Below are 23,461 nucleotides of genomic sequence, written 5' to 3' on the forward strand. Positions count from 1 at the left end.
TTCTACATAGCCAGACCTATCTCCACACTTCTACATAGTCAGACCCGTCTCCACACTTCTACATAGTCAGACCCGTCTCCCCACTTCTACATAGTCAGACCCGTCTCCACACTTCTACATAGTCAGACCCGTCTCCACACTTCTACATAGTCAGACCCGTCTCCACACTTCTACATAGTCAGACCCGTCTCCACACTTCTACATAGTCAGACCCGTCTCCATACTTCTACATAGTCAGACCCGTCTCCACACTTCTACATAGTCAGACCTATCTCCACACTTCTACATAGTCAGACCTATCTCCATACTTCTACATAGCCAGACCTCATCTCCACACTTAGTTCACGTAGTAGTAGTAGTAAAATAAACAAAATGACGAGGCTTATCCTCAACACATACATGCGTTGAGTCAGACTAAGGCTGCTCACTGGGACCTGGGAAGCTGGGATTCCCAGTACCATCTTCATTGTTCATTCTGAACACCGGGAATGAGCAACCAGTCACTCCTTTTATTCAATTTTGCATTTTTTTGTATTTAACGTGAAGACACTCCAAGTTGCCTCCTTACAGTAAGGACATTTTGCCGAAAAACAATAGCGTTATGTGAAATTGATTTTCATCACAGGCGGAAGCCAAACAACGTAGGTACTTGCCTTCAACTAAGCATAACATAGCTAAAAGTTAGGCAAGACACTGTTCACCCCCCCCCCCCCCCAAATTGCTCCCAATGAGCAGGCTAGCACCTTGCATGGCAGCTGCCACCATTGGTGTGTGAATGTGTGTGTGAACGGGTGAACGAGAGGCCACTGTAGAGCACTTAGGATAAAAGCGCTATATTGAGTGCAGTCCGTTTAGCGTTTATCAATATCAACGTACCATCTACCTCCATCCCGTTCACCAAGAGTGTTGTTCTACGGACTGCTGATGTTTGGGTGGAGATGCGTGCTCCTGCTGAAAACTCAACTCGCCAGTTAACGTTCCTTTTCCATCATGTCTGATTTTGTGTTCCGTTTGTGTGTTTGTTTATTTATTTATTAGGGAAGGATACCCCGTCTGGCGGTTACCATAACAACGGCCCGTCTTCTGCCAGGGGTCCTCGCCTCCCAATATCTGAAACGCCAGAGTGGAGAACATACGGGGGAGGGCGTCTGTGTCTTTGAGTGATGTTTTCTGTATCTGCATGAGCGAGCGAGCGTGTCAGTTGCCGTTTCTGTCTGGGTGTGGGTGTGTGTGTTAGTTGCTGTATACGTGTGTGTGCGTGCGTCAGTTGCTGTATCTGTGTGTGTCCGTCCGTGTGTGTGAGCGAGGTAATGATCTCTAGAGAGCGTGTGTGTGTGCTGTCAGTGGGGATGTTAGATGTGTCTCTGAGGGCTGCGGGGGGCGGGGCCGGCGCTCCGGGGAGGCGGGGAGGACGAGGTGAAAGAGCAGCTCTGCTCACTGGAGCATTACCCCTCTCACACACACACACGCACGCACGCACGCGCACTTACAGCCTGCTTTCTCTTCTGATACTGCATGTCCCCATTCTGTCTCTCTCACGGACACACACACACACACACACACACACACACACACACAGAGGACATAGGGTGGGTGCTTTGACCCTACAAGTGCTACCAAAACAAGCGCTCTTCTGCGGTTCCACACGCGCGCACTCTCACCTTGCACGTTGAGCACCCTCTCCACGCTGACCTCGTGCATGCGCTTCTTGCGCAGCTCGGCGCGGATGCGGAACACCTGGTCGGCGTACGGCGACACCACGCCGATGCTGCCCTCGTCCAGCTTGCCCCACGCCACTGGCCACTTCCTGCGCATCTCCTCCACGCGCTCCACGATCTCAAACACCTGGGAGGGGAGGAGAGGAGGAGAGTGAGGAGAAGGAGGAAGAGGGGGGGGGGGGGGGGGGGGGGGGGGGAAGGGGATTTTCAGCTTTGGTTAAGAGAATTCAAAGGATTTGTAACTTCTTGCCTTTGAATTTGTTCCAGCGGAAGCCTGATTAGAAACGAAACGAATCAAATGCGCTCAAGAAAACCTCACATGCACGCACGCACACACACACTTAATCAGGACATTTCAATTCCAGTTCAAGATTATCAGTTTAGATTATGTAAATGCTGCTGATGTTTCTAGGCATGTGACACAGGTGTGCTATCCAATTAACAATTGGCTAATTCCTTGAGCGTGTCTGACATGCTGGCGCAGCCGCTGTAGACAGACACAATTTGATTGAACAGAACCTGGCAGCGAGAGTCCCGAGGTCACCCAAGTGGACCACCAGTGCGTAGCGCTACACGGTTTTCATCGTAGATGTTCTGTAATTACGGGCGTCATGCTGGGTTCCAGGGCTGTGGTTCTGTTTAAATGCACGCATGCGCACAGGCCAGCGCGCAGACTGGCTATTCTTCGGCTCACATTCTCTGCGCTACGATCGTTGTTATAATAGTTAGATATAGATATAATAATAATATAGTATATATCTAATAATAGATATAATAGCCAGTCTGCGCGCTGGTCTGTGCGCATGCGTGCTGGAGCAAGTGGGGAAAGGCGTGTAAAGATAATATTACAGAGGCTAAAGACCCCGTATTTGAAAACCACTACAATGCCTCGCGTTGAGGAATCTCAACTGTCGATTCATCCAATCTGATTGATGAAAACAACCGTTTAGCGGCCGAAAATAGATTTTTAGAAACTGCATTCTCGTTGCCCCGTCCACCGTCATTACATGGATATACTGGCTCGCGCTGGATTTTAAATTTCTTCTACAGGCCTCCGAACTACACCAAAGTGATCTCGGTGAGTCAAACTTCTTATAATATGTCGTAAATAAGGTCCAGGTTGTCAAAAACGAGCATTACGAGCAACTTGTTGCTCAGCAGTTGTTTCAGGGTTAAAGGGCGGTGGTTTCAGGGTTGAAGCACGGTGGTTTCAGGGTTAAAGGGCGGTGGTTTCAGGGTTAAAGGGCGGTGGTTTCAGGGTTGAAGGACGGTGGTTTCAGTGTTAAAGAGCGGTTGTTTCAGGGTTGAAGAGCAGTGGTTTCGGGGTTAAAGGACGGTGGTTTCGGGGTTAAAGGGCGGTGGTTTCGGGGTTAAAGGGCGGTTGTTCCGGGGTTAAAGAGGGGTTGTTTCAGGGTTAAAGAGCGGTTGTTTCAGGGTTAAAGGGCGGTTGTTTCGGGGTTAAAGGGCGGTTGTTTCGGGGTTAAAGGGCGGTTGTTTCGGGGTTAAAGGGCAGTAGTTTACCTCGGCATTGTTGTAGTAGGCGGTGCTGTTCTTCTCCTGCACGTCTTCACCACGCGCCGTGAAGAAGGTGAGTGGGTAGAAGTCCTTGTGGGACGGCTGCTTCCCGCTCGCCATCAGCTTGCCGTCGTAGAACAGCTCTGACGTGTAGCTGGGGGGGAGGGGAGGGGGCAGAGGTTGTAAGAATTACTTACAGAGTTCTACCATTTCAAACAGGTATCACCGCGGTGGGGATTGTTTGACTGACAGGGTCGATAAGCCGACTGCAGCATCTCTCCTTCAGGCGTGAAGCAAATCCCCTCAGCCCGCCCACGCTCCACTCCTCCCCAGCCAATCAGAACAGACTGATACGTACACTCATCTACTTGATTCAACTGTGCATTCATCCGTTTTCAGCTCATTCAGATATATATAATATATTCGATTTTTATATTTTTATATATATATATTTTTCATACCTTACTTTTTTTCTTTGGTGGGCACACTTAGGAACTAGCGGTAAACATTTGACCATACCTGGTGCCGGTACGATGCACCGCCGCCCGTCTCACCCCGTGTGCCACACCCACTACCTAACATGACGATGGCCTGGTGCTGGCGGTAGTTTGAACCTACTTGATGATGGCCTCGTGCGAGCGGTAGTTTTCGCAGAGCAGGATGCGGCAGGGGAACTCCGGGGGGTAGTGCTCGTACAGCCGGTCCAACAGTGACACGTGCAGATTCCTCTCCCGGGCGAACTCGCTGTACACAAACGGACTGAGCTGGAGGAGGGAGGGGGGGGGGTGGAGAGAGAGAGAGAGAGAGAGAGAGAGAGAGAGAGAGACAGACCGACAGAGGAGTCAATAATTTAGAAAGTAGAGCGCTTCAGAACAATTGATATGGAGTTCACGCTGAAAGCCATCCAGTCTTCTCATGTCTTCTTTTGATTGACGGGGGAGGGGGGGGGGGGGGCGCTACTCACAGTGGCTACTAGAGAGAAACATTACATCATAGTTCAACTTCATTACAATGTATTATTTAACTTCACTTAAATAATACACTACCAGCATCACAACACAACAGCAGGCTGACCCCCCCCCCCCCCGCCCCCCAGGGGGCCTGGCCGTTGGCTTGATCCGTTAGCATCCGTGCAGCCTCGCTCCCCCACCACTTCCTCCCTCCGAACCCCTTTAAGACGCCGATACGATACAGCCGGAGCAAAACCAAACTCCAATTACCACCCCTCCGCCTTACGGGACTGAGGCGGAGAACCCCAAGCCTCCCCGGGGAGCGCTTCGGACGGTTTTAACGAGAGCCTCCCCAACGCTCGATGGGAAATGTCGGCTCAGTGGGAGCCGTGGCCGCCGCTCTCAGAACGCCGGAGGACGGGTGGCGAGAGAGAGAGCCGGGGCCAAGACGCCATAATGAGACGCTGGAGACGAGACCGGAGGAAGGAGAGAGAGGGATGAGAAGGTGGAGGAGAGAGAGGGATGAGGAGGTGGAGGAGGGAGGGATGACGAGGTGGAGGAGGGAGAAAGAGAGGGATGGGGAAGTGGAGGGGGGAGAGAGAGGGATGAGGAAGTGGAGGAGGTGGAGGAGGAAGAGAGGGAAGGATGAGGGAGAGAGGGATGAGGAGGGAGAAGGAGGGATGAGGAGGTGGAGGGATGAGGAGGTAGAGGAGGGAGAGAGAGGGATGAGGATGTGGAGGAGGGAGAGAGAGGGATTTGGAGGTAGAGGAGGGAGAGAGAGGGATGAGGATGTGGAGGAGGGAGAGAGAGGGATGAGGAGGTGGAGGAGGGAGGGGGATGAGGAGAGAGAGGGATGAAGAGGTGGAGGAGGGAGAGAGGGATGAGGAGGTGGAGGGAGGGAAGGAGAAGGCAGGGATAAAACAGTACTTGGAAACAGACAAAGACGATACACAATAGATGAAGATGTTGGGGGGGGTAACTACACGGAAATGAGACGGAGATAAAGACACCAGACAGACGGGTGACGCGGCGACAGGAGAACTGCGGCGTTCATTTGTTCGGAGCTCCGGTCCCCGACGAGGAGCGCAGGGAGGACATAATGAAAACAATTAAAAACCAATTCTCTACCGGAGGCTCATCTGAACCCACTGCTGACTCCTCGGTTCCCTCCAACAGGACTTGATAAGGAAACATGCCTCTGTCAAGAACCTTTTTTTTTTTTTTAGCTGGCTGGAAAGGGCGGGGGGAGGGGTAGGCGGGGGGGGGGGGTGCCTCCTTCCCGCCAGCTAGAAAAAAGGACTTCAGACAATAACCTGGTTCCCAATCCGGCACTGAACCCCTCAAAGGGGTCAGAGGTTAATAAGCCCCCCCGTCATGTGACCTACCTGCATGTGGTCCCCGGCCAGCACGATGCGGGTGCTCTTGCCGGCCAGAGCGAAAGGCATGATGGTCTCGCACTCCATGGCCTGGGCCGCCTCATCCAATAGGATGTGAGAGAAGAGCCCTGGAGGGGGGGAGGGGGGGGGGGGGGGACACACAGGAAACACGCGTTGAGACCGTCGTTGGGCGCTTCCTGCTGCCCGTCTCAAAATCACCGTAGTTCTTCAAAACGGGTCAGTGGAGATGTGGTGGGAATGAGTAACTGAAATCGCTCAGATGACCCAAAAATAAAAAAAAGTGTCCGTTTGTCGTTTTGTTTTGTTTGTTTGTTTAAAAGCAATAATCCCAGAAGGAGGTGGTGAGGAGGCCTGGTTGTCGAGGTCATTTTGGGTTGCGTTCCCAGTCTTGGCGCTACAGGCCATCGTCACGCCTCTTGGGAGTCCCGCTGTTGGAGTCCGTCTCATTTGACAGCCGGCGGTGTAGCGCTGAGGTCAAGGTCAAACGTGCCAAGGTCAAGTCGTTGGTGAAACACTGGTCATTGGCGTCCCGAGACCACCGGTGCCCCCCTGGGACACCCGAAACATCGGACTCAACGGGTACGAATGAATCACTCAATGGGAGACTGGTCGCTATAGGGAGTCAGCGGAGGCCGCCACATCGTCTACTGTCCACTACGCAATAATGTCTTGGATAAATATGATGATAAGGTAGGTCTCACCAATTACATAAAACAAAGGTTTCAGACTGGAGGCGATTCGGCGAATGGAGACATTTAAGGGTAACCATACCCTACAGTACCAGTTGTGTGTGTTAGTTATGTTATTACATCAGTTGATTGGCCCTTTCAAAGATAAGTCAAACATATTTCTGTCAGTTTTCCAGCCTTCCTCTCCATGTCTGTCTTCACATGTCTCTCTCTCTCCACGTGTCTCTCTCTCCCCGTGCCTCTCTCTCTCCCCGTGTCTCTCTCCCTCTTCCCATGTCTCTCTCTTCCCATGTCTCTCTCTCCGTGTGTCTCTCTCCGTGTGTCTCTCTCTCTGTCTCCGTGTCTCTCTCTGTGTCTCTCTCCGTCTCTGTGTCTCTCTCCGTCTCTGTGTCTCTCTCCGTCTCTGTGTCTCTCTCCGTCTCTGTGTCTCTCTCCGTCTCTCCCCGTGTCTCTCTCCGTCTCTCCCCGTGTCTCTCTCCGTCTCTCCCCGTCTCTCTCTCCGTCTCTCCCCGTCTCTCTCTCCGTCTCTCCCCGTCTCTCCCCGTCTCTCCCCCCGTGTCTCTCTCTCCCCCCGTGTCTCTCTCTCCCCCCGTGTCTCTCTCTCCCCCTGTGTCTCTCTCCCCCCGTGTCTCTCTCTCCCCGTGTCTCTCTCTCTCCCCGTGTCTCTCTCTCTCCCCGTGTCTCTCTCCCCCCGTGTCTCTCTCCCCCCGTGTCTCTCTCCCCCCGTGTCTCTCTCTCCCCCCGTGTCTCTCTCTCTCCCCGTGTCTCTCTCTCTCCCCGTGTCTCTCTCTCTCCCCGTGTCTCTCTCTCCCCCCGTGTCTCTCTCTCCCCCCGTGTCTCTCTCCCCCCGTGTCTCTCTCCCCCCGTGTCTCTCTCTCCCCCCGTGTCTCTCTCTCTCCCCGTGTCTCTCTCTCTCCCCGTGTCTCTCTCTCTCCCCGTGTCTCTCTCTCTCCCCGTGTCTCTCTCTCTCCCCGTGTCTCTCTCTCTCCCCGTGTCTCTCTCTCCCCCCGTGTCTCTCTCCCCCCGTGTCTCTCTCCCCCCGTGTCTCTCTCCCCCCGTGTCTCTCTCCCCCCGTGTCTCTCTCTGGGCCTCGGCAGCCTGTGTACACCAGAGCTGGGCTGCTGGAGGCTTTGAAACAGCAGAGCGGAGCTCCAACGTGTGGTCCTGAGAGGAGCAGGATGAAAAGGCATAGGATAGTAGAGCAGGGAGAACATATGAGAGAATGCGCGCGTGAGAGAGAGAGTGCGTATGCGTGTGTGAGAGAGCATGTTTGTGTGAGAGAGTGAGCGTGTTTGTATGCGAGTGTGTTTGTGTGATTGTGTTTGTGTGTGAGAGAGAAAGAGTGCGCTTGTGTATGTGTTTGTGAGATCACGTGTGTGTGTCAGATAGAGAGAGAGAGAGAGAGAAAATTGTAAAATAAGGTGAACAGAAGCTGTTAGTATGCACAGCCTCACATTCCAGCAGCAAAACACGATGACGCATTCCTCTGCATGTTTCCTGAACATGGCCCAGGAGCGCAGAATTGTCCCATTTGTCAACGGCAAGTAAAGACGGCGGCAGAGCCCCCCCGAAGCGCCGTAAACCCTAAACAGCCTAACTTATTAACGACAGGCGCCGTGGGGGACCTCCTCCTGGCACGGCCCACGACCAATCGCCACAGAGGAGGACTCTGCCGCTGCCCGCCCTCCCTCCTCTGTCCACCAATAAGACAGAGCCGAGAGGAAATGCACGGGAGTGATGTACGCGGCCAATTACGTCTCCGTCTCATTCCAGGGGCCGCGGACTACTGGGGGGGGGGGAGTGTAAAGGATGCTCTTCACGTGTGTGTGTGTGTGTGTGTGAGTGATATTTAAATGGTGCACTCGGGACCTGCTTGTTGGGAGCCTTCTAAGACCTACAGCGAGATAGGAAATTGCATTTCCATACCTGCTATCCCTGCAAATATTCACACACACACACACCATTCAGCTAATGGAAAGTGGTGGAATGGAGGGATGGCCACAATTAGTAGAGAGGAGAGGGAGGACAGAGGACGGTGTTGGCGGAGAAATTTGATCAAAATTGAGTTCCCCTATACTGCGCGCACGCACGCACGCACGCACGCACGCACGCACACCAGGGCATGAAGCATGCAGATGGAGAGGGGGGAACTCGACAGTTGTCTGAGGGTCGTTTTCTGTTGCCTCCGTGTAGAACCAGTTTAACACAGAACAGTTAATGATGGAGGAAAAAGAAATGCAACAGGTTTAATAGGTCAAGCCTGTATTTGTTCACACTAGAAATGGTGTAGAAGTAGAACACAATGAGGCTCTGTTTTCATGTTTTTGATTATAACTGGATATCGGCTACTGTAGGCAGAGAGCTATCCATCCCACTTTTATTACCGATTTAATGGATGAGATGTTAAATTACTTTTTTCAATTAAGAGATTACATTATAATAGAGCTATCGCATGTATTAGACAGGTTTTGAGTTGTTGTTGGTGTGTGTTTTAGTGGTTGTGTAATATTCTGTTATGTACTGTATTGTACTGTTATTGTTTTGTTATGTAGTGTCTTCACAGTGAGTATGAATGGCAAGGATTTGTATGGATATACTGTATATGAAATATTGTTACGGGACCTTACGAAGAGTATCTACTGTTAACATACAGTAGCTAATGGGGATCTAAGCAAACAAACAAACCCACCCCAAATTAACAAATCAGACACTAAAAAGATAATTGACAATGCAACCGGGTAGGGGGCACCTGTACAGGACCAACGATTTGTTGTCACTGTGAAGGATAGCCAGGCGGGTGGTTTCCATTCGGCTCATTTGGCAGTGATTGCCATCAGGAGAGGGAGATGAAACGGAGGAGAGAGAGAGAGGAGGAGGGTGGGGGGTTCTAATGATGTAAAGTGCGTTCGATACAGGCAGATGGTGTTCCTAAGCAACGGACAAAGTCTCCCGAGACATTAAAGGCGGTTATTAGCTCACACTGACAAACTGGTTTGTTTTCAGTGTCTTTTTTACACAACTTAAGAGTCCTTTCGCTGCCTCCAGACGCTCCATGTCTGTCTCCTGCCGAGAGGGATGTGGGAAACTTCTGGGCTGATCAAAGATGAGCACTCAGCAGCGTACGTGCAGAAATCGTAATTTCAGGCCCTGTTGTCAATTCTGTTGACTCCTCAAGGCTTTGAAACAAAACTGCAATGTTGTGTAAACAATTGAAATAAACAAACCTGTTGACCGGGCGTACCGCTAGGATAGCGATTAGCAACCCCGGCATTAGCCTATGCGAAATTAGCCGTTAGCTGTGTTAGCGCCGGCGCGGAGGAACCACTCACCAGGCTCCAGGTCGAGCTGGCAGAGGTACTGGGAGGTGCTGAGGGTGACCACCACCACTCGATGCCTGAGGATGTCCTCGCGGTCGGGCATCTGGAAGGTGAACTGCGTGCTGGAGATCAGACAGTACTGCTGCACCAGAGGGTGGACAGTCTTCACCCAGCGGTTCCTGAAGTATACCCTGGAGGAGAGAGAGCGAAGGGGGGGGGGGGGGGTTATTCATCATCACGGTGAGACCACGTACGTAAATCTGTCAGTAAAACAGCAACTAGGACCATAAATATTTGGACATTGACACAATTTTATCATTTTGGCTCTGTACACCACCACAATGGATTTTAAATAAAACATTTGATGGTGTGCTTTATGTGCAGACTTTCTTTTTTGTGTTGCGTCAACGTCCAACCTAACTGTAAATATCTATCCCAAACAAAGAAGTGCAAATGGGACGGGTTATTTTGTGAATACAGCAAGCCCGTTTTCGATTGAGGATCCATTTCGCACTCGGGGCCTTTTTGGATAATGTTGATCGCCCGATTGCACAGAAATCAAATGTAGCGGATCACATCCATTTCCAAAGCCTGATGAATTCCATTGAAAAAGGACCCCCCCCGGTATCTCACACCTGGCGTTTTCAAACTAGCCCGCTGGTCCACATCCCTTCCTCTTTTTTTGGGGGGCCTGAAGGATCTCACAAGGACACCTGACCTATGGCTGCTGACTAATCCCTGATTCCAGACAGCACATACACAAACGTACACACACACTTAAGAGACGTCTCACTTGACCGGCTCCGCTTGCCCTCAGGGGGGAAACGGCCCTGATGAAGTGATTACAGCGGGACTGACCCAGGGGCACACCGGTATCAGTCCTCCAGTCATGTGAAACAAGTCATTTTGTTCACCTGGACGCCCCCAGACTGTCCCTGCCCTCTAGGCTGAGGACAGGGACAATATCACTCTCGTCCTTAGGGGCGGAAATCAGCTCAGTGGCCTTGTGGTTTGAGTGTCCACCCTGAGATTGGGAGGTTGGGGTTTCGATCCCCAGCCGAGTCATAAAGATTACACAAAATGGTACCCAATGTCTCCCTGCTTGGTACACAGCATCAAGGGTCGGATTGGGGGTAAGTCCCTGCGCCATACTAGCGTCACGTCCAGGGGGTGGACTTGTACCTCAAGCTGCCTCATACTAAGGAATCGGGGGATAGGTTACCCTATGGGCCACTAGGCTCGAGAACCATTAGTTCTCAAGGCTACTTATTCCTTAAGGGCGGAATTGCAGTGATGCACAGTCACATTTGAGGCGGGACTAGGAGTGAGTGAGCGAGCGTGTGTGTGTGTGTGTGACAGCCAATGCTTGCATTCTTACCTGAGAGGTCTGGCGTGAGTGTTGCCCGCTTCTACATATGGATGAAGGTAGTCCTTTATGTACAAGTCCGCTGCACTGTTGGAATGGGTGCAAATGAGGACCCTGGGACAAGGAGGGAAGAAGCGTGTTAAACATTGTTCCGAGTCAGGATCATTTTATTCATATTCTCATGTCACACAGACGATTCTAGAACACTTCTCACAGATGAAGTGCGGCGAATGTCCCTTGAAATAGCACGCCTCTAGCACGCCAGGAAGGTGGAAGTGCCCATTAACGTGCCTGCTTCTTTAAAACTGGACAAACAAGGCGACGGTCTTTGGGAGATCCTTCTCTTGTATCAGCTTTTAAAATATCCATTATTAATCATCATCCATACAATATGTAACCTAATTCAGCGGGAGAGTTTGAGATGAATATTGCACTGTAAAAACTAACGTCATTTATACGACGGGTAGTTCCCACCTCGCAATCAGACTGGTTAAGAGCCGTTGTGTATTGACGATATACCGCGGGTTTACTGTTATTACTGCACTACATTAGCTGAAAAGCTAGCTTTCCGTCCCTGTGTAGCTAATGTGGCAATATTATCATCATCTGGGAGAGCAGTAGCATCCCTACAAAGTCATCTGATACAATGCAAATGTTTTGTGTAGGCAAAAGACACTGAAATAGTCAGTATTTATCCCATATTGTTTCCCAATGATTTAATCATGGTACAAAAGCAATAGCTCCCTCTGGGTTTGTGGTATATGGCCAATATATACCACAGGTTGTACTGGTCGACGACACTCTGCACCTATGACCGCAGCACAACCCGTGGTATATTGGCCATATACCAGACCGTCTCATCAGTTACTGCTTCAATATCCAGGGAACGATCGGGTTATAGTCATTTTTAATACTTTTTTTTTTTTTTCTTAAAAAAAACACACTTATCTGTCACCGTCTCCACAATGCGAGAGACGAAACAGAAATTGTGAGGAGAGGAAAAATATTTTGTTAGAAAGCAGTGCAGCATCCGTCACAGTAAACAAACCGGACAGATCACTGGCCACTCTGGATCGCTCGAGGGGGAGAGAGCACCCACCCCCAGAAATGGATCAAACCAATCACGCGCCTCGCTCCAAAAAAAGACGTATATTCAGACGATCGGCGCCACGCGACCCACTTATCGCCGAGTGAGTCACTCGAAAATTCGCCCTGTAACCACAATTTTGCCGCCAGACGATTTTCCGCCAAACGTTTTTCTCTGCGCCAAATGTCAAACCCACAGGGAAGGGGGGCCCCTCACCCATGACCTTTTTGTACCCGCCCCCCTCCTCCCCGGGGCCCTCACCTGCTGTCGTCCTGCCGGAGGATGTGCTTGACGGCCTGCGCCAGGGTGAAGGTCTTGCCCGTGCCGTAGGGGCCGATGATGAGCACGGGGGGCAGCGGCACGGCCAGGGGCGTGGTGATGGCCAGGATGGCCTCCTTCTGCTTCGCGTTCAGCCGCGGGTCCAGCTGCTCGTCCCACTGCCTGCGGCCGTGGAGGAGGGAGAGGGAGAGGGAGGGCGGTGAGACAGGGCAAGAGGAGGGCGTGTGTGTGTGTGTGTGTGTCTGTGTGTGTGTGTACGGGCACGCATGCGCGTCGGCCTTGAGTCTCAACTGTACGGACAGAGAGGGGAGGATAGCTGTGTGTTTATACATGTGTATGTTTTTGTACGCAAGTGTGTGTGCGCGCGTCTTTGTATGTTTACGTGTGTGTGTGTGCAAAGTATGAGTGTGTGTTCGTGTGTGTTTGTATGTTTAGTACGTGTGTGTGTGTGTTTGTGTGTGTAGTACATGAGTGTGTGTATATGTGTGAGTGTTTGTGTGTGTGCGTGTGGTACATGAGTGTGTGTGTCTAGCTCCTTGTCACCACAGTCCTCATTAGCTAGACTAGTCTCTGTGCCCCCAGAGCTGGGAGCTCAGCTGTGCCATGGCAGCGCTACGTACCGTGACGGCCTGTGGATGTGTTTTTATAGACGGGGGGAGGGGTGGGGGTGGGATCAGTAGGAGGACAGGGGGTTAGGAGGAGGAGGAAGAGGAGGAGGAGGAGGAGGGTTAAACTGTGCTGAAAAACAATGTGATGATGATGATGAGAGATATGGAGAGAGGGCCGTGGTGCTGGAGAGCAGCTCCGCACAGTCGATGGAAGAGCGGTCGAGTCTGAATGGTAAGCGGTGAGAAAATATGCGTGTTTCTACACACACACACACACACACACACCTGATATCCGGTAATTAATGTTATTTAACCCTTAGGAGTCAGCTATTTGCCAGATTCTGCTATTTTGGCTACTTTTGATTTTGACTTTCTATATCACATTTAAACACGTTAACCATGACAAATATGGTATTTTTTCAGCACAATCTCACCTATATGACCTGATAGTTATTTTTCATACTGTGGTTTGTTTACATTCTGCACCGTGTTGAACCAGTCACGTGATTTAATCACACCGGCGTGATCGAGGACTCCCAATTAACTGGCAAAATAATAATAATAATAATGTCCGGTGATATTAATTCCCATTATTAAAACAGGCTAACATTTTATTTTGAAAATTTGATCCTTGTATTACTTTTTCTGATGAAAATGTGGGCTATAGGCTAGCCTATGTGATGAACAGGACACACTTCGTAATGTAATGTTATGTTTGTTTGAAGCGCGGCTCGGGTTGAATGTCTTAACCTGCCTATAACCACGGCGACGAGACACGATCAAACAGGCAAACCCTTCACAAGTAGCCTAGCCTCACGTCACCAGGCTCTCCCCTGGTTTCTATTCGTTTAGTTTCCGGTCTAGAGCCTACCGGTATCCTATCACACAAATGCTGAATCGAGCAGCCTAGTCTCGCCAGTCGCTACGAATTAGAATAAAACGGACATACTGTAACAAACGAAGTAACCTATTCAGGAAGAAGTTCTTGCCGCATTGCATCATAGGTTTATGGGTAGAGCTGTTTTTGGACTGGGGGGGAGATCACTATCCGCTTAGACTGGAAACCACAACTGCAAAGCAATTAGCCACAAGTAGCCCACTCCCTAACACTGAGCTATAGGCTAGATAGTGACAGTCACTACCTGGCGAGTTCCCCTGGCTGAGATACCACATCACAGACGGGGAAGAAAAAATGTTTTGCTCACACTGCGAGACATCGGGGAAGACGGGCGGATTCACCAGAGGAGCAGCGGACCTCAGAACCTCGGGGTTTACACGTTGCCCCAACGTAGGGTAGCATATTTATTTCACGGGACTTATTTTATTTGGAATATATGTACAAGCAAAGTTAGCCTACTTTTTAATACAACTATTAGAAATCGACACGCTTGTGATGATTTAAGTCCTTATATAGCCTGCCTATCAATTGTTTCTAAGCTAATAAACACAATATTTCAACTGAATTTCTCCCATTCGTCCAGGACATTAAAATCTCCCAGGACACGTGGGCCGGCACCAGTTTCTTCTAATGGAAACCCCGACACTACGAACTGTTTCCATATTTGATCTTAGCAACTGAGACCTCAGGAACAGAGGCCCGGATGAATAACAGCCATGCCGCCCGGCAAATAGTTACATAACACTAAAACACCACCCGTTTGAACCGGCAGCACTTCCAATCCCCACCCTTTCACTGTTTTGTGACTGTCTATAGTGTGTGTGTGTGTGTGTGAGCGTTTGTGTGTGTGCGCGTGTGTGTGTGCGCGTGTGTGTGCGCGCAGACGGAAGGAGTGCAGGCATGTTTCCTGAACTAGATTAAGTACACACACACACACACAAACGCTCACACACACACACGCACACTATAGTCACTCAGAAAACAGTGTGACCACAGTGTTTAAAAGTATATAAGAAGCTGAAAAGTATAAGACGACACTGGCACGATCTACCCACATTTCCAGCAAGCTCACTCCTTTAATCCACTTTAATCAAAGTGGGCGTATTCAAACTTGAATGGCAGCAGGCCGCTTCGGCATGTTCATATGGCCGACTGAACACCCTAGGATTATGGCTGACCCCCGGCTGGGCCTTGTCAATACAGATGACTCTAGCCTTCGCTGGACCGCCCACCATTCAGAGGGCATGGTGTCTGAAGACAGGCTTTTTAAAATGGCCGCCCAGTCAGCATGGCGCAAGGAGCTGCTGTGGTCACCTCTTTGAGCTCAGTGGCATGCTTCTTAACTTTCATACGCGCGCACACACACGCGCAGGTAATTAGCCGTTATCCCCCTAAAATCTCCTCCATCTCTCCGCTCACCAAATACATTTAAAAACGAGTAGTCGATGTTTTTAATGAGGAGTCGAGTAGGGAGCTATTTGGTTCTATTTTTAGATTGGGGAGGTGGTGAGGGTTGAGCTCACTTTAGCCAGCAGAGCGCGTGTGTGTGTGCGTGCGCGTGTGTGTGTGTGTGTGTGTGTGTGTGTGTGTGCGCGCGCGCGTACCTGTTGGGGCTCCAGGGTATGGTGGGCGTGAGGCTGGCGTCGGGGAAGAGGATGCCGTTGTCTCTGATGCGGTCCAGGGCGTAGTGCATTTCACACAGAGGCAGACGGTTCAGCTGGAACTGGAGCTCCACCTGACCACAAAAACACAGGTGAGGGAGGTGGGGGGGGGGTCATGGTGGGGTCAGAGGTCAGTAGCAGGTGACAGAGGTGGGGGGTGGGGTCATGGTGGGGTCAGAGGTCAGTAGCAGGACCTGAAGCGGCCTCTCGGGGGTTCTCAGGGGTAGTTCAGTAGTCTTCATTCTACAGACCCACATCTACACTGGAGAGGAGCTAGCAGCCACAGGACCCCAGTGACAAAACAGGGAGGCCTCTGTGTGTGTGTGTGTGTGTGTGTTACTCCTTCATTTCATAATAGTAGGAGGGGGGAACGGGGGGTGGATCATTAACCTTCATCCCCCCTCACTGCAGGCCCTGTTCTTATAACTTAGTCACACTAACAGTTGGAGAGGCACTGTGTGTGTGTGTGTGTGTGCGTGCACGTGCAACGGAGAGAGAGAGAATGAAAGAAATAGAAAGTAAAGATATCAAGAGAACGAAAACAAAGAGAGAGACTAACTAATAGCAAACTAATAGCAAAAAAGTCATCATCCAGTCAACGGCGGAGTTGTTGGGATAATCGCTCATGATGAAACAGGAGCAGGCAGAAATACCAGCACACTCAAGAGATGTGGACCCTCACCCCACCGTCCGTCCAGCCCCCCCCCCCCCCCCCCCACACACACACACACTTCCGGGGAGCAGCTGGCCTTACGTCCACGCGGAACCTTGGTAATCAATAGTGCAACCTTTCACCCTCAAGGCTCGCCTTCGCTAGAGCATCAAAAGACGGCTAGAGATGGAGGGGGGAGGGGGGGGGGGGGGGGGGGGGTTAAGGCTAGAGATGGAGGGGGGGGTTAAGGCTAGAGATGGAGGGGGGGGGTTAAGGCTAGAGATGGAGGGGGGGGGTTAAGGCTAGAGATGGAGGGGGGGGGGGGTTAAGGCTAGAGATGGAGGGGGGGGGGGTTAAGGCTAGAGATGGAGGGGGGGGTTAAGGCTAGAGATGGAGGGGGGGTTAAGGCTAGAGATGGAGGGGGGGGGTTAAGGCTAGAGATGAAGGGGGGGGGGTTAAGGCTAGAGATGGAGGTGGGGGGGGGGGGTTAAGGCTAGAGATGGAGGGGGGGGGGGGGGGGGGTTAAGGCCTGAGTAATGTTGTAAACGGCAGCAACACAAGACTGGATGAGAGAGAGAAAGATGAGATGCATTTTAATAATCCCCAGGGGAGAGAGAGAAGGGGGAGAAGAGAGAGAGAGGAGAGAGAAAGAGAGGAAGAGAGCAGAGAGAGAAGAAAGGAAGGTTGATGTTGTTGTTGTTGACCCGTGCTGGAATCTGATCTACCCTCCTCTCTCCTGACTGGGCCATGGGATTGGATCAACGGACGCTTTGCAAAAATCTGATTTCGGGGCGTTCCTCCTCACTCTCTGAGGAGTTGGTGAGGGAGCAGAGCATTGTGTTTTATTTTGGGGAAACCCTGGACAGGGGTCAACCAAACAGCATCATCTGCCCATGTCTTTGCTAATCAAAAAGCACAGAGTCTGCCTCTCTGCTCCCAAATTACATATCCTAGCAAACAAACAAAAAAAACGATGTGCAGTCTCCATAACCCCTGAAGCCGTCTGGTGTGTCCCTGGGAGCTAGCTGTACCTGTAGTTCCCTGTCGGGCAGCAGGCCAAGTTCCTCGCAGCAGTCCTTGCATATCCGCAAGAAGATGTAGTCCTTGGTCTTCTCCTCGATGACCGCCTCGTAGACACGCTCCTTGACCCCTGGCTGCTGCTGGTGACCCCACTCCCGACCCAACGGCAGGAGCAGCACCGAGTTGACCTTGGTCATGACCAGGCGGCCGGCCAGCGTGTCCTCCGACAGCGTCTCGGTCAGCTTGAAGCGGGCAAAGAGCTGGCCGTTCTGGGCGTACTTGGCGCCGCCAGAGATGCCCGTCAGCATGAAGCTGGTGACCAGCTGGAGGCTCACCTTGATGTTGAACCTGGGAGAGGAGAGGAGGAGAAGAGGAGGAAAGGGAAGGAGAGGAGGAGAGGGGAGGAGGAGGAAAGGGAAGGAGAGGAGGAAAGGGAAGGAGAGGGGGAGAGGGAGAGGAGGTGAGGGGGAGAGGAGGAAAGGGAAGGAGAGGAGGAGAGGGGAGGGGGAGAGGAGGAGAGGGAAGAAAAGGAGGCGAGGAGGAGGAAAGGGAAGGAGAGGGGGAGAGGAGGAGAGGAGGAGGAGGAAAGGGAAGGAGAGGAGGAGAGGGGAGGGGGAGAGGAGGAGAGGGAAGGATCGGAGGCGAGGAGGAGGAAAGGGAAGGAGAGGAGGAGGGGAGGAGAGGAGGAGGAGGAAAGGGAAGGAGAGGAGGAGAGGGAAGGAGAGGAGGAGAGGAGGAGGAAAGGGGGAGAGGAGGAGGGGGAGGAAAGGGAAGGAGAGGAGGAGAGGGAAGGAGAGGAGGCGAGGAGGAGGAAAGGGAAGGAGAGGAGGAGAGGAAGAGAGGGGAGGGGGAGAGGAGGAGGAAAGGGAAGGAGAGTAGGGGGAGAAGGGATGTTAGCGTTGCATGACAGTGATGCGACAGATGAGAGGAGGGACTGGGCATTTGACGTGTGTTCAAAAGATGACTACAGGGCTTGTGTTTGGATGTGTCTGTTTTCTGACAGAAGGGCCCACATGAAAGGTCTACTTGATCCACTGTCGGAACCACTAATGCGCTACAGAAGATTAGACCTCTTCACCTTTACGAACAGACAAAAAGATGAAAAGAACACTAAAGAGGGCGAAGTGAAGGTGGGGAAAGGGAGGATGGTAGAGAATGAGAACAGGTCGGTTCCTCTTGTTTAAACGAGTGAGAGACTGGTGGGAGGGGAGGGGCAGGATTGTGCGTCTCAGTAATAACCTACACTGTACTAGTCTCCTCGCTTCCTGATTGCAATACAATGAAATGACTTTCCATTCCAAAAACTAATCTACTGCCCTGGGAGAAGTCGCTGGGACACGGTGAAGATATGCATTATTAAAGGACACACACACACACACGCGCAGACACAGACACACACGAAGATCTATTCTGACACCTTGTGGTAGACTACAGTCTCACCAAACAGGACCCCAGGCTAGTAGTTATTAGACAAGACTACATTTCCTAAAGTAATTACCTGTTTAGAAGAAGTGTTAAGAAATTTGCCCTAAAAAACAGACAAACAAAAAACATGATTTCTCGGCTGGAAAAATGGCACAGCCACTCAGTGACAGACCAAGGCTGCATTGCGCGAATTACATACTTCCATACTATATAGTATGCCAGAAAGGGATGTAGTATGTCCCAATACATAGTATGCCCGCAGACTTTCCTGACTATTCTGACCGACAATCCTGTGCGCAACGGAAATTACATCACATGCGCGAGTCACGCTGGTGTCAGCGGAGGCGTTTTCATGAATCCCGGCTGTGGATCAATGTCCCTTCATGTACAGCAACGGATGTGGTCAGATTTCAAGGCGTAATCTTATGACAAGGTAGTGTCAGCTGGACGTGTACTGGGTGCAAAGTAGGCACTATCTAGGGGCAGCTGTAGTACGTACTGGTAGTAAAAAGTAGAAGTATGCGATTCAGAACACGGACATAGCCTGACCCTGACACTCGGACTGAACTCCCACTTCTTTGTTTCTCGACTTCGTTATTCAGTCTGAAGTTCTGAACAGGCGCCCGTCGCGGCTGTTTTCCAGAGACGTCGACTGGCCGGGTTGGAATTCCGACCGAGAAATCACTCGCAACGCGCCGGACCCCAAATCTCATTTCGCAAATCGAGTCGTGCCTACTCAGGGGGCTGGAGCCGCCGGGCTAAGACGAGACACCACACACACACACCCCCCCAACCCCCACACCCACTTGCTGACTTCCTTGTACTGGCCGATCTCCTCGATGTAGAGCAGGTCGTGTAGCCGGGCCTGGTAGTTGTCGCGTGTCAGGCTCTTGTCCAGCACCGACTGGGTGAACAGCTGGTCGGCCGACAGCGGGATCTGGTAGCGGGCCAGCAGGCTGCGCTCCAGCTCCGCCGTCTCGTTGGGGCTGAACTCCACGATGGTCTTGCAGGACGAGTCCCAGCGCTTGGCGGTCATCAGGAGCTGCTGCCTCGCCTGCATCAGATGCTCCAGGTCTGGGGGAGGGGAGGGTGGAGGAGAGGGTGGAGAAAGCCAGGGGGTTATCCGTGCTCTCCGATCATGAATAGTATTTTGAAAGAGTATCATGAAAGAGACGCAAGAAGTTATCAGGGTTCTAACCAACAGAGCAGAGAAATTCTGGGCCTAAGGAAATTGAGTAGCTGAAACCGTTCCCCATTACAGAAGTAGTGAACTATATAGTGCAATCGCCATTTTCTTCTAGTGTCTGAATTCTCAATGGTTAATTTGATGAGTCCACTATAAAATACCCACAATTCCCTACCCTAGGGAACAGTGAGTAAGTGAGTGAATGAGCAGTTTCAAACACAGCTAGTGTCAACTCTCCAAAAAGGCCTTGGGGTTCATTCATCGCAAGCTCAATCATTGCGTACCTTCTTTTCTGGAGACCTGGTCAGATCTAGAGTTACCTTCTATGGAGGCGGACCTGGTCAGATCTAGAGTTACCTTCTATGGAGGCGGCGTCCACCATGATGCGCTGCATCAGCACGGGCTCCGAGCCAAAGTCGAAGACGATGGTCTGGCGGAAGGTGCCGAAGATCTCGGTGCTGAAGCCCACTGCCACGGTGTAGACGCAGCGGTCCAGCCCATTGTCACTGGCGCCCGCCACCGCCTCGCCCGGCGTCCACTCCTGGCAGCCCTCGGCCAGGGCCTGCAGCTGGGGGCCCGACGACGCGTCCACGCCCGCCGACACGCCCGTGATGAAGAAGTGGGGGCGGTGGGCATCGTACAGGAGGGCGATACGGTACAGCTTTCTCATTGGCTAGGACCGAGGAGGAGGGGGAAGGGGAGGAGTTGAGGAACAAGGCAACGATAGCGCAGCTATCTTGGGTCAAGTGTAAATACAAGAGACGACAGCTGACTCTGCAAAACTGTATATTTGAATGCTATTTAATTGCACTGCCTACATCATGGACACAGACATAGTCATCCATGATCAGATGATACAAGTAGATGAGATCATACTGATAGGCTGCTAGACCACGAATAGTAAATTGCCAGTTTGGGAACCTTTAAATGTCTAGCTGTGTACCTAGGACTGGAATGAGGAACTGATAGTACTGATAAGGTACTGTAAGGACAAGCGATAAGAATTCCAATGTACCTGTACCCATACTTGTTACACATTGCAAATACACTTTCTATTCTAATCTTCAGCGTGTTTTGGAGAGGTAGGGCAACTTCTGACCGAGGGCTCCACAGTGCAATTCAAACAATTAAACGATGTTCTCCCAGATTGGGAATAGAGCATAATCTAATCTATTTATGATGATGGGGGCAGTTCTAGTCTTTCCTACCTTGCAGAACAAGGAGAAGGTCCAGGAGTGGGAGGATTTCTTGGTGGTGACGGTCACAGACAGGCTGGAGCTGGTCTCGACGTTCACCCCCTCCAGATAGTCACTCAACTAGGACAGAAAACACAAACCAGCCCCCCCAAACTCGTCATGACTCGACATTGCACATCCTAGAGCCAAAATCACAACGTATAAAGAGTCGTTTTTTTTTTTTTCAGTGAGCCAAGCTGGGAAAGGCCGCCCACCACTTTCTCGGGCGAGAGGGAGTTCATCCACTTCTCGATGAGCGCCTCCATGTAGTTCTCGGTGAAGTGCTTGCTCTCCTGCTGCTGCTTGAGGCGGATGAGGCGCGAGGCGTAGCGCTTCTGCCACTCCATCAGCTCCTCCTGGGAGTGGGCCGACGTGCACTGGGCCCCGTAGCGACACAGGCCCAGCTCCAGGAACCTGCCGGGGGGTCAAGGGTTACGCCGGGAGGGAGAAGGTTCCATATGAAGTGATACGATACATTCCTACTGGTGACGGATGGACAATAAAATAAAACATTTCAGAATATCAGAAATCAAAATCACTAAGGACATTTCTGTATTCACAGCACTCTTTACTACACATGGCCTAAATCAAATCAAAGTTTATTTGTATGGCGCATTTCATACAGAGGCAGCACAATCCGCTTTACAGAGAGCAATGGGGGGGTGGACATAGGTCCATTTACATTTTGCAGAGGGAAGCAATAAACCAGTTCACTCGGACTAATCAGCAAAGCCTAACCCCGTTGATAAGGGGTTACTGGAGACAGGGACTACCGTACAAAGACTCATGAGTCAGTCTCTAAAGGCTGCGCTCAGCTAGAGACTGAGGACATTCATCCAGATTTGGTTGCTAAAAGTGGGCGGAAACAATTTGACGGATTGAAAAAAAGCCTGCATCGCAGAATCAATCCAGCGTCTTTAGGACGATCCTTCCTAATGTGGTGGTGATTGTTTTGTCTGTTTTGTTTTGATCCCCCCCTCCAGTTTGTTTGGAGGACATTATTTCCGGTAAGGTGGGTCCTTCACCCTATTGGAGATGCAGGCAGTGGCTCTGATCGGTAGCGTCGGTTTTCGACGCAGTTTCGCACGTCTCCAGACTTTGAGAGGCGGAAATCTCCAAACGTCTGGAATAGCGAGACTATCCAAAGCCTAACCCCCTTGATAAAGACTATCCAAAGGCTTACCCCCTTGATAAAGACTATCCAAAGCCTAACCCCCTTGATAAAGACTATCCAATTGCTAACCCCCTTGATAAAGACTATCCAAAGCCTAACCCCCTTGATAAAGACTATCCAAAGCCTAACCCCCTTGATAAAGTCTATCCAAAGCCTAACCCCCTTGATAAAGACTATCCAATTGCTAACCCCCTTGATAAAGACTATCCAAAGCCTAACCCCCTTGATAAAGACTATCCAAAGGCTTACCCCCTTGATAAAGACTATCCAATTGCTAACCCCCTTGATAAAGACTATCCAAAGCCTAACCCCCTTGATAAAGACTATCCAAAGCCTAACCCCCTTGATAAAGTCTATCCAAAGCCTAACCCCCTTGATAAAGACTATCCAAAGGCTTACCCCCTTGATAAAGACTATCCAAAGCCTAACCCCCTTGATAAAGACTATCCAATTGCTAACCCCCTTGATAAAGACTATCCAAAGCCTAACCCCCTTGATAAAGACTATCCAAAGCCTAACCCCCTTGATAAAGTCTATCCAAAGCCTAACCCCCTTGATAAAGACTATCCAATTGCTAACCCCCTTGATAAAGACTATCCAAAGCCTAACCCCCTTGATAAAGACTATCCAAAGCCTAACCCCCTTGATAAAGTCTATCCAAAGCCTAACCCCCTTGATAAAGTCTATCCAAAGCCTAACCCCCTTGATAAAGGCTGACCAGAGAAGGGGAGCACCTTACCGTTTACACAGCGTGTACTCCTCACTGCTGGTCACTCCTCTGGGCGGGGGGCGGAACTGCCAGCCGTCCTGCACCTCTGTCGACACACACATCCCAGGGTCAACCAGACATCCCATTCCCAACGCGGGCATCAATCACCAACGCAGATTAAATGAACGATTTAAGATCTATAGGGTTCATATGTAGCATTTTACATTCTACGGGGCCCAGTCTTTAACTGAAGTGAAAATGGCTTGAGGGGGGGGGGGGGAGACTTCTTCTACGGCTCAAAAGTGAAAACGAAACGACTACAGACGCCGTGTCATTCGTCAGCAGACGGAGACACGTTTCGCTTTCTAGTTGCGTTGTTGTGCTGCTTCTTCTGAATGACTCGCTCACCTTCCTCCGTGTCTTCTGTGTACTCTGGGGCCATGCCAGTATTTACCACCTGAGAGAAAGAGATGAATATCGTTCAGTCTTCACTGTTTTGATCTCTAGACACGTCCTGTGGAGGACATCAGCAAGTGATGAAGCTAAGCTACGTTTTGCTAATTTTCTACAGCCTT

General features: G+C 51.0%; 1 protein-coding gene across 2 annotated transcripts in view; it reads right to left on the reverse strand.

The window, feature by feature from the left end:
- The window catches only part of helz (helicase with zinc finger), a 56,944-nt gene that overhangs the window by 25,739 nt on the left and 7,744 nt on the right, over nt 1-23,461 (reverse strand). Inside the window, exons 6-21 of one of the 2 annotated variants that reach the window (XM_084441062.1) lie at nt 23,295-23,343; nt 22,917-22,992; nt 21,219-21,417; nt 20,977-21,084; nt 20,126-20,441; nt 19,389-19,656; nt 17,169-17,505; nt 15,429-15,559; nt 12,939-12,947; nt 12,301-12,480; nt 10,965-11,066; nt 9,599-9,777; nt 5,569-5,687; nt 3,852-3,997; nt 3,240-3,387; nt 1,662-1,845 (exon numbers count right to left, since the gene is read on the reverse strand). In XM_084441062.1, coding sequence (XP_084297188.1) covers nt 1,662-1,845; nt 3,240-3,387; nt 3,852-3,997; nt 5,569-5,687; nt 9,599-9,777; nt 10,965-11,066; nt 12,301-12,480; nt 12,939-12,947; nt 15,429-15,559; nt 17,169-17,505; nt 19,389-19,656; nt 20,126-20,441; nt 20,977-21,084; nt 21,219-21,417; nt 22,917-22,992; nt 23,295-23,343 — 2,551 coding nt within the window. The remainder of the gene's footprint in view (nt 1-1,661; nt 1,846-3,239; nt 3,388-3,851; nt 3,998-5,568; nt 5,688-9,598; nt 9,778-10,964; nt 11,067-12,300; nt 12,481-12,938; nt 12,948-15,428; nt 15,560-17,168; nt 17,506-19,388; nt 19,657-20,125; nt 20,442-20,976; nt 21,085-21,218; nt 21,418-22,916; nt 22,993-23,294; nt 23,344-23,461) is intronic. The other variant, XM_084441063.1, reaches the window with a different exon arrangement.

The sequence above is a fragment of the Borostomias antarcticus genome, assembly GCF_949987555.1.
Source record: "Borostomias antarcticus genome assembly, chromosome: 7".
NCBI classification, from domain to species: Eukaryota; Metazoa; Chordata; class Actinopteri; order Stomiiformes; family Stomiidae; genus Borostomias; species Borostomias antarcticus.